This window comes from Macrobrachium nipponense, chromosome 1, assembly GCF_015104395.2.
Source record: "Macrobrachium nipponense isolate FS-2020 chromosome 1, ASM1510439v2, whole genome shotgun sequence".
Taxonomy (NCBI): Eukaryota; Metazoa; Arthropoda; class Malacostraca; order Decapoda; family Palaemonidae; genus Macrobrachium; species Macrobrachium nipponense.
In genome coordinates, this window is record NC_087200.1 from 57,801,499 (window position 1) to 57,813,801 (window position 12,303).

General features: G+C 41.7%; 1 protein-coding gene across 2 annotated transcripts in view; it reads left to right on the forward strand.

Annotated features, from left to right (window-relative positions):
• The window catches only part of LOC135219326 (uncharacterized), a 298,402-nt gene that overhangs the window by 127,361 nt on the left and 158,738 nt on the right, over positions 1-12,303 (forward strand). For both annotated transcript variants that reach the window (XM_064255991.1, XM_064255990.1), the window contains exon 6: positions 1,931-2,050. In XM_064255991.1, the coding sequence (XP_064112061.1) occupies positions 1,931-2,050 (120 nt within the window). The remainder of the gene's footprint in view (positions 1-1,930; positions 2,051-12,303) is intronic.

Below are 12,303 nucleotides of genomic sequence, written 5' to 3' on the forward strand. Positions count from 1 at the left end.
ACCATGATCCAGTACGAGCACAAACTTCAAGTAGTCTACACGTTCGATTTCACCTCTGACATTAGCTTGCTTTTACATATGTTTATGTATGTTTCGGCAAGAATTTCATCATGCCAATGAGGAAAAGACAAGGAAAACATCTCGCTAACATACAGACGAAGAAAAATCGCTCAAGTATTATTACAGAATATAATATATGCGTAGTTAGTGAAGAGAGAGGGGAGGGTTACGTAGTAACGCTCCCGTCTTGCCTGACAGCACACATCACACTGTGCCCAAGGCTACGATCTTTGAGCAAAGAGATCTTCATTTATGATAAATAGCATAGTTTTGGTTTTTTAATACCCAAAATGGAATATGAAATTCATAATAATCATGATTTATTAAATTGTCTTTGTAAAAAGAGAGTACACCTTCGAGTTTCACCTCTGACATTCTCTTGCATTTACGTTTGTTTATCTTTGTTTCGGCAAGAATTTCATCATGCCAAAGAGGAAAATACAAGGAAAACATCTCGCTAACATACAGAAGAAGAAAATTCGCTGTAATAAGCCGAGTTAGTGAAGGGGAGAGAGAGAGTTGCGTAGGAAGGAGTGCCCCATCTTGCCTCAAGCAGTGCCCCAGGCTACTATATATGAGCAAAGGGATCATCATTTATGATTAAATTATGATAAATAAAATAGTTTTGGTTTACTAATACACAAAAGAGAAATATACATTCATAATAATCATTATTTATTAACATTGTCTTTATAGAAATACGAAGGAAAACTTTGAACGCCCGTATCTCAAAACTATACTTATTGACCTTCAAAATCTATCTTCTCACTTAGTTTTAAAGCTATAACATTGGAATTTGGTATATAACTCAGAAAGACATAGAACAATCAAATGGAGCCCTTTTTTCCAATTTTGTTTCGTCTTTTTTTTTTCTAAATTTTTTTCTCCTGATTTATAGGGTTTATTTTTTTACCATATTGAAAAATTCATATCTAGCAAAAAAAATTACTTTTAGAAAAAAAATCCTCATTCGATTGGAGGTCTACATCAGGTCTATATATGGTAGTAATCCTAGGTCTTAATATTAAATATCAAGGGAGGAGATAGAATTTGAAAAATGGTTATTTTCGGGATAAATCGCCCTGGCGTCACAAAACCGAAGGTCAGAGGCGAAAATCTTATGTGGTTTGGAGATGTCCCAAGTCACCTTATTAAGTGGTATGAATATCAAAGTCCTGTCCTTAAAAAAGGGCATTAGCCGGCCGGCCCCCTTAACCAGTTATGTATGTTATTGGTACAAAAATTCGGCTATCGGCACCGAATCGCAGATTTTATGTTATTGGTGATTTTTTCTTATCATCAAGCCGTTGGAATGGAACCCCTATCGATAACCAGGGGCTGCCATTACATATAAAGCTTGCCATTGCAATCAAGAACCTTTACCATTTAAATTTTGGATTAAGAATAAAACCTGTTTAAACTTGTTGGTGGGATTTCCTGCCACTGGGCTAATGGAGTCTTCTACCCTAGCTTGTGTAGGCAGGGACATCACACCCTAAGGTGAATGTTGCTAAGAATAGCCACATTAACCCACTACCGAATTGTTACTCCTTATAGTATATGTTTTTACTGATTTTTGTAATTTGTGTACCAGGAGAATTTTCATATTTCTTCTTCATTGCTCTATATAGTTCCTTATTTTTATGGCCCCAGTTCACTGTCTTTGAATATTAGTAATTTGTACATCTTTTTGACCATGTCTTCTAAAATCCCATGGCCTGTCATGTTATTTTTATTCAATGAGAACATATTTTATTCAAGTTTTCTTTTAATGTTGAAGACAAAAATTGTATTTGTTTACATCCAGTAAGAGGAGTCAAGTGCTGTGTGAATGAGGTATTTTGTATTAATTAAAGATTATTCTTTGCAGGTGAAATAGATGAGCTAAGGAAGTACCAAGCTGACAGACGACAGCATTATGAACGGATCAATAAAAGATCATTCTGGGCTTTAAGGTTGGCGAAAACCTTGGCTGGACTTTTACCTGAAGGTAATTCAGCATAGTTTACAAAGCATTTCACCTGTCTGATGCATATTTTTTCTAATCCATTTTATCATTGAATTTGTAGAGCATTCATCTAGTTTATTATATATTTTGTATTGTGGCGGGATCACAAGCTCAAAAAACAAGCGGTCAAAATCGCCCCCTCATAAATTTAACCAATGCAGCTGCCAAACTCACCGTCAGTCACACTTTCCTCTTTACACTACGGAATACATGCAGGACAATTGACCTACCTACACACACCAACAAAAAACACAAACACATGTACTCACCCAACTCCAGATACTCAGGGCTATGCTGTGCTGTCCGCTGGTCGAGGTCACTGAGACACTAACAACCGTCACAAACCAATAAACAACAACACAACAACCAAGTACCTCAACCCCACAACTCAGCAACACAACCACAACTCAACAACACAGCAAACAAACAAGGAATACAACCACAACTCAACAACACAAAAAGGCAACACACACACCCACTAACAACTCCAAGGAATCACAACAGCTCACCAACAACAATCCTCAACAACTCACAACCACACCAAGAAACCACAACAGCTCCCCAAAAACAACAACAATCCTCAACTACAACAACTCACATATAACCCAACAGGAACTCACAAGCACAACAAATCTAACAACACAGACAACAACTCCAAAGCAAACTATCAGACTTAACAGCAACTAAACAACAAACCAATAACACACAACTTAACTGACTTTCAATGCCTTCAACACTCTTCATAGACCGCTGCCGACACTACTGATCATCACCTGCTCTCACCAAAGACTGACTCAGAACTCTGATTATAACTCCAAACTCCAACAGCACCAGCAGACAACCCAGAACTCACCAACAGCCAATTCAATCGTCAATCATCCATCCACCAATGCCCTCTCTCTCTCTCTCTCTCTCTCTCTCTCTCTTCTCTCTCTCTCTCACTTATGGAAAACCAAATCACAAATACATACCACATGATCTCGACAACAACTCAAACCACGAAACTTTCTCTCTCTCTCTCTCTCTCTCTCTCTCTCTCTCTCTCTCTCTCTCTCTCTCTCCTCCAGGAAGTTGTCAAATGGAACTCCCATAACTCCTCCCTATTTCCTCCCCCGTTGAAAATGACAGTCTCCTTACACTCACAACACCCACACTAAATAGCCTTCCGCAACACCCACGGATGCTCGGATGCAGGCCCCCTGGATCTTGTTTGAGGGCCCTCATACACACACTCAGTTACACTGCCATCTACTTCTCCCAGACCACTTCCAGTCAGACTCCCATTACCATCTCCCTCACTACTATCCTCCCAAATCCCATTCACTATCTCATCTACCCCTTCTAACTCTTGTCCTAATATCTTTCGTAACTCTGCCACCAAATCGCTTACCTCATTTACACTCCTGCCAATCCACCATTTTTACCCTAACACTAACCCCTCTATCATGCAGTTCATGCTTCTCCCTTTCATTCCCTTTCCTCACCATCTTCCGCTTTCTTCCATACTCAACTATCACCAACTGCCGATCATCCAGACCTATTTGCTCACTGACGCTCGGTTCACACTTATTCACCCTCAACCACGCACTCATCGCATTGTCCCGAACGTACTGTGGTACTTCCCTCCACTTACGGAGCTGATTATGGTGTGCCCTAACCTCATCCACACCCCCATCTACTCACAATTTCCCCAACACATAACTCAATCCACTCGGTCCCACTTCCAAAATCTCAAAAGGCCCTTCAAATTTCTCCCTTACCTTATTCACATTCATTCTCCCCATCTCAACCACCTCTTTCAACACCTTATCTCCAATCTTAAAACTTTCAAACTTTTCGCTCGCTTTCTTCCACAAATCCCGATCACTCTGACTGACCCAACCGTTGCTTAACAATCCTTTCAAAATTCAACACATACTTACAAGGAGACACCTATACTCTTCTGCAGTGTGGCGTTATATACCCACACTGCTGCACGTCCTACATACATATCCCAACCATTGTCGCCTTTACTCATCATTCGCAAAATCTCGGTCATCATTCTAACAATCCTTTCTGCCAAACCTTACGCACTGGGCATATACAGAGTAGAATACACATAGACAATACCCTATTCCTTCAACATTTCTTCAAATTCCCACCCCACAAACTCAGGCCCATTATCACTCAACATTTTCGCCGGCTTACACACACATAAGCAACATCACTTGCCCCACCATCCGCGTAACGGTTTCACTCCTCTTATCTTTGATTGGAACCGCATAGGCTGATTGGAACCGCATAGGCAAATTTACTCGTGATCCACCATCACAATCATTCCCACATGCCCCCTCACAGTCTTAGGCAACAAAACACAATCAATCACAAGCATTTCAAACGGCTCTTTCATCTGCAATCGCAAGACAGGTGTACTCGCATGCACACACTGATACTTTCCCCTCTGACAATCTTCACACTTAACAGCCACATCCACACAAATGTTATTCAACCCAGGCGTGTAAAATCTCTTTCTCATGCATTCCCACAACTTATTTTTCCCCATATGCCCAACCGATCATGCACCAACAAACACATACTCACTGCTGACTCAACAGAAAACACCGGCATGTACACTTCCCTGTCATACACCCCTTCCTGATGCAAAAAGTACACTATGTTTTTACAAACCGGAAACCGTTTAGCATCCCTGTTATACACATCCAACTAACACAGCCAATCTTCCACACGCACTCCCCCCCAAAACACACTGCCGCAACATACTTACCTCCAAGCACTTATCTTGCATTTCCTCAATCTCCTCCTTACTCAACAAATCATTCTCACTTCTAGCAATATCAATCACCCCACAAAGTTTGCTACAAATGCACTACCATCCTAATACCTATTGTGCTAACCCCCCTTACTAAGAATCCCATTTCCTATATCTACGCTTACATCATGCATCCTCAAAAACTCCATCCCTTTCAAAAAGCAAGCTGGCATATCATTTTCTCCTATGATTATAAAGTTATGTACTACTTCCAAATCTCCTAACCTAACCTTTAACTGCACCTCTTCCCACACTAAAACACTTCCTTGTCCCAACCCATGTATCCTCACACTTGTACACCACCTTTTCACTTCCCAATCGCATCTCTCCAGTTCACTCACCACTGACCCACTCACCAAGGAAGCTTGTGCCCCCGTATCAACCAAACCACAGTATATTCACTATCATTTATTCTGACAATCTCCACCTTTTTCCTTCGAGTCCCATGCATACACATTCACTGCCACGTCCACCTGGTTATCCACATCACAATCATCCTCACCACATTCATCCTCAGCTATCTCCCCACTTCTGTACTTCTGGTTCAAACCCCCTACATAGTCCCCTAACCTAACCAACCAATTACAACCGTGTTCCCCGCACTGAATCCTCAAAACCCCATGATCACTACCTGTACTTCCCTCCAAACAACTCGGCTACTGCTGACAGCAATTTATGCAACATTTCCTCTTCTCCACCTTGTTCCTCTTTATATGCCACTCCCTTCTGCACTTCACTCATCAACCTCACTCGCAACTCATTCAAGTCTTTCAACGCTGAAAAACAGACTTTCACACTCTCTGTCACCCCCTTCAAACCTCCCTTTGACAACTAAACCCTCAGGCACCACATTCGGACCTCAGTCACTCTTCATGACACCATTGCCCCTACCATGCAACCTAGACACTGCACCAGCAATCACATTTTTACTCCCTGCCACATATTCTAACTTAAAATCAAACTCACTCAAATCGTCAATCGTCCTTGTGATCCTAGCATTCACTCTCTCCTTGATCATATACACTAATGGCCAACGGTCCGTCCGGATAATAAATTTTACCCCATACAAAAGTACTTTCAACGCTTTCACACAAAACTTTTTTGCTGCAAGCTCCTTCTCAGCCACCGAATACTTCCGCTCCACTTTATTAAAAGCTTTACTTACATGTACAGTTACTCTCAACTGTTCCTCCCCATTCACCTCTTGCATCTGTGCTAAACACCCTCCCATACTAAACTGGCTCGCATCAGTATACAGCTCAAGCTCACTCGCATCCTCTCTTTAGTCTGGAAAAGCCAAGGTGACATCTATAGCAGCCTCCTCTTTCAATCTCTCAAATGATTCCACCATTCACTCATCCCATCTTAGCTTAGTACAATTTTTCTTCCCTGTCCATTCAGTCAACAGCTTCCCTACACCCAAACAATCCCTGACAAACTTCCTCCCGAACTCAATCAACCCAAAAAAAACAGTCCGGTGATGCAGAAACTCCCTTACCTTATCCACAAACTTTTCACTCTTCCTTACGCCACTAGCACTCACCTTATGACCAAGAAATTCCACTTCCCCAGCCAACCACGTACACTTCTCCAGCTTCACTTTCACTCCTACCTCTTCCAATCGCTCTAACACCTTCTCAAGCAGCTCCATATTCTCCTCAACAGTTTCACTTGTAATCGAAATATCATCTATAAACACAGTCACCTTCCTTCTATCAGACCCAGCCAAAATCCCATTCATTACCCTTTGAAAGGCAGCAGGTGCGTTAGCCAACCCAAAACTCAACTGCTTAAACTGGTAGTGGCAACTACCACTTGAAAAAGCAGTAACAGGCCTGCTCCCCTCCTCAAGAGGCATCTGGTAATAGCCCCTTACCAGGTCTAATTTGGTAAACACTCTCATCCCATGCATCTTATACACACAATCAGACACCACATTCATGGGAAATTACTCCTTCACAGTCACTTCATTCACCCTCCTATAATATACACACATCCGCAGACTTCCATCCGGCTTACGTTCAGGGACTGTGGGGCTATTCCAGGCACTCTCACTCCTCTCTATCACCCCCACTCTCTCAAGCTCCTCCCCACACTGCTGCTCAATCTCTCAGGTAATAGGCGGGGAAAAGTGTCGGGGGACGCTGATATATGGGGGTATCGTCTTCCAAAACTATCTTGAATTTGGGAAGCTTAGACCCCCCAAAAATCCTCATCACCACAACTCAGTGCACCCCGCCTATCCTACAACATCGGCATCAACCGCTTCCTCTCGTCATCACTAACATTCTCATCCAACTTAACTCTTTCTCTCAACTCATCATACTCCCATTCATCACCTCCTTTCACACTACCTGTATTCACCTGCTGCACCTCCACATATCTTTCGTCATCCGTACTCACTTATGTGTATAGCAACCCCACACAATTACCTTCACGTATACCCCGCACTCGCTTTTTCCTAACGCTCGGCAATGAGGCTACAAAAACCCGATTCTCCATATCCAAAATCCCATCATATACATGCATGCTTGCTCTTACCAACTTGTTCGCATCCACACCCTCAACCACTTACGCAAACTTGTCACCTTTGACAATTCCAAGACTATCCGGCCACGCAACTTTCACACTAACAACTTCTCTGACTTCTCGCGGCACTTTTACACTTTCGCAATTAACGGCACCCCCTTCCATATTTTACTGGTTACCTCCCCATTTCTACCCAAGTACAACTCTCCACGTACGTTCCCCTTCATATGCAACTCAACCATATTCGCGTTTGGACGGACCACCATCCCACACTTCCTCAAGAACCTGTACCCTAACAACATATCATACTTATCACTCATTCCCTCGATCACATAAGTCACTTTCATCCATCACTACCCCTTCGATTTCTACATTTCTACGCACCACTCCCACCACAGGCATACTTAAATTTCCTATTCCTTGTACCTCCCCTTTACACTCCCCAATTTCACACTCACTCCACAACTTGTCACATCCATTCTTAAAAAGAACATTGACACTGCACCCGGTATCAATTAAAGCAACCAATCACACCCCTTTGCATCTCACTTTTACACTCATACATTCATGAGCTCTATCCCCAAACCCCTTTTCATGTAACAATCCTTCACTCTTACTGCCTGCATACCAGAGGACCCACCCAACTGAATCCCCATTTCACTTAGTTTCCCAAATTCCCAACCTGACTCATCCTCTTTCACCTACACACACTCGCCACGTGACCTTCCATTCCACATTCGACACATTTCGCACGCTGTTCTTTACACATCCTAGCATAATGCCTGTTCTTCCCACAGTTGCTGCAAACCACGTTCATACGGGTGCCCCGACATCCATTAGGTGTGTGCCTTATCTGCCCACACCTGTAACACTTAATACCCCTATTTTTCTAACACTCACTCACTAAGTGGCCCGTTTGCCCACACCCGAAACACGCCCCTAACGCCCACCAACACTCATTCTTCTTGTGTTCTGGCTTACCACATCTGTAACACTGCTGCTCTTGCTCACAACCAACTAACCCTACTCTTCCAACACTCACACTCCTATTTCTTTTAGGGTGAACTACACTCACGTTACTTGCTCTAACGCTCCTATCAACCACTCGCTCGGCCCTTATAAAACTGCCTCCCTATAGCTTTTAAACTCTGGCATAACCTCAGATAATTCAGTCCTAACACTAACATTTCTACTCTCTTTCATACACCTATCTAGCTCGTAATCCTCTACTATTTCTAAAATGTTATTCTACGTCAACCTTTCATTCCTCCATCGCATTTTCTCCTTACGTTTCAGATTTATAAACTATGCACTCTCAGGCACAGTTGCTAACAACTTTCGCACTAACTCCTTACACTCATTTATCCCATCATCCCCAAACTTTTTCCTGACTAATGTTTCTAACCTACTTACATACATTGACAGCAACTCAACAACATTCATTCTTGTCTTCAAAATCATGCTTTCTCCTATGTCTAACGCTACTCTTTATCCTCTACGCCTGTTCCACAATCCTGGCTTTCACACTCTCATAAGGCACATTCCTTACACTCATCATTACCCCATACATGCTCAACAAAAATCCTGTCAAGAAGTTACCCAACTCTCTTGCCCAGACTCTCTTGTTATCCCCATACTTAGCCTCACAATACTTCTCATGTTCCTTAAAAAAAGTCCCCTATGTCCCTACTACAATATTCCTCATATTGTGCACATCAGGATACCTCTCTCATGTACACAGCCTTTCCTACTTCCTGCTCACTCTCACTTTCGCTACTTCCATTCTGACCCTTCTTTCCCTCTTCCGAATACAACAAATACACTTCCATACTCATGTCCATATTCCTGATTACGCTCTTCTTACCCTTCTTCTTTCTACCCACATGTTTCCACTCACCGCTATCTAAATCACTCTCAGCCCTTTCCCCAATGCATTCAGTCCTAGTCTCATCCTGTCCATTACCCTTACTAACCTTCTTTCCCATAGTCTTCTTCTTTTCCTCAGCCCCCTTCTTATTCTTGTCCTCAGGTTTATCCTTATCCTGTGTCTTCCCCTTCTTTCCCTTACTTATCACAACCAAATCACCTTCGTCACTCGTACTCTCATCCACCTGTTCTTTCACTTTCTTTACCACTCCTGGCCTGTCACAAGACCCAGTAGGCCTACCTCCTACAGCTCCCTTTCCCATGAACCCCTTCATCATCTCCTGCACTGCATTCATCATTACCCCAAATTTTTTTTCCATTTTCTCAACCATTCTCTCCTGCTCCTTTCACCTCTTCTTTCATTTCCACTTTTGCACTCCTCAGCATTCCTTTCATTTCCTCTAACTCACTCTTCAGCTCCTCACACTCTACCCTTAACCTCTCATTCTCCACTTCCAATCTTTCCTTAGCATCCCTCACCAACCGCAACTCCTCCTTCAGGCTCTCCATCTCCGTCAACCTTTCCATCCCCACTTTCTCTACCTATCACACAACTCACTACCCCAGTCATCCTGCAGCCCAAGAAACAAGCAGGCAAAATCTCTCCCATATAAACTTAACCAATCCAGCTGCCAAACTCACCCTCAGTCCTACTTACCTCTTTACACTACGGAATACATGCAGGACAATTGACCTACCTACACACAGAACAAAAAAAACACAAACACATGTACTCAACAAAAAAATACACAAACACATGTACTCACCTAACTCCAGATACTCAGGGCTATGCTGTGCTGTCTGCTGGTCGAGGCCACTGAAATACTAACAACCGTCACAAACCAATACACATCCAACAACAACACAACAACAACCAAGGACCACAACCCAACAACACAACAACAACAACCAAGGACCACAACCCCACAACTCAACAACACAATCACAACTCAACGACAGCAAACAAACAAGGAATACAACCGCAACTCAACAACACAAAAAGGCAAGACACACACCCACTATCAACTCCAAGGAATCACAACAGCTCACCAACAACAACCCTCAACAACTCACAACCACACCAAGAAACCACAACAGCTCCCCAGCAACAACAACAACCGTCAACTACAACAACTCACATATAACCCAACAGGAACTCACAAGCACAACAAATCTAACAACACAGGCACAACAAACCCAAAGCAAACTATCAGACTTAACAACAACTAAACAACAAACCAATAACACACAACTTAACTGACTTTCAGTGCCTTCAACACTCTTCGTAGACCGCTGCCGACACTACTGATCATCACCTGCTCTCACCAAAGACTGACTAAAAACTCTGATTATAACTACAAACTCCAACAGCACCAGCAGACAACCTAGAACTCACCAACAGCCCTCTCTCTCTCTCTCTCTCTCTCTCTCTCTCTCTCTCTCTCTCTCTCTCTCTCTCTCTCTCTCTCCTCAAAGACTTTGTCAAATGGAACTCACATAACTCTTCCATAGTATGAGAATAACACCAATTCATTACAGCCATAAGGATGTTGAATATGATAAAAATTGGACAGTGACCTTACCTGACCCCAATCCCATGCTCCAAGACTTAGCACATCTTGGTGTCATCATGGAAGACCTAGTGCAAACATAAAAGGTCTGAAGTCCAAAGAATTTACAGAAGCAAGAATGATTTTGCACTGAATACAAAGCATTAAAACATACATTAAAACATATTTTCCAATTTAATTTTATCAATAATTAACTTGAAAAATATATTGATTAGGGCAGTTGTCATAAAGAGGAAAGATGAATTCACCTGGAACAGTCTTAATATATTCTATTGCATGCACCCATTTTATATGGTTTGTGTGTGATTCATAAGTTGAGAAACCCATGAGCAAGGAAGCAAGCCAAGAAATATTTTTTCCCTTGAGAGTCCTCCCTTCTAGCAATGTTGTAGAACTGTAGTGACTCGGCAAGGTGCTCAAAGTTGGGATAGTTATTCAATGAAGTAAACTGTTTGCTTACTCTCAGCTGTAGAACACAGAGATTATCAGTTGTATGGAGTATAAATTAAATATAGAGTATGCTTCTACTCTTAAACCTCACTGTCTGGCCTATGCACATGGTAAAAGAAAAAAAATATTAAAAGAATGTTTGCACCTTCCACAGTAAGTTGAAAGTAAATATTTCCAACCCTGTCTTTACCAAGACATTTGTAAACAGTATGCGAATTTTACCAAGTTATAAATGATTTTTCTAATATTTTTTTTATTATACATAATTATAATTATTAAGATTATAATTACAGGTCACACAGTATCATAATAGATAAGAAGTAAAATCAGTAACAAATTCTGAATACTATATTTATTGTAAAATACTAATGATACATCATTGGATGTGAATGGTGAACAAATTCCCCTTCGACATCTCAAGGCAAACTGATCTTTCTCTCCTTTACCGATTAGCTATTATAGTTGCCAGAAGAGTTTCCATGATCCATTTAATGCCCCTGGAAGTAAATCTGAACACTTTTTTTCTGCAAAATTCATTCAAACTGTATGGTGTGAAATGTTCATCGTCAGAGGATAATCCCAGAATTTACCCCGACACCCACACAAAGGGTTAATAAATGTTTGTGCACACACTGGTGATCCAGGCACCTTATCATCCAGGATTCTCCTTCAGTATTTCTTCTCTGATACCACAGTATTATGTGGGTTCTATCGCCTGAAAGAAATCTGTTATATAGTTTACTATATGACCATTCTTTGCAACCAACTTTGTCTCACCAGGATACAGATGTATATTCATGAAAGGTAGGAGATTTTTTTTTCTTGGTCCCATAGTCCTAATGGATGACATCTTCCAGTAATGTTTACATAACCAATCTTTGAACCAAGCATTGAAACAGCATTGTAAGGTTATTAGTATTATTACAAACCTATTCATATGTAACAACCCT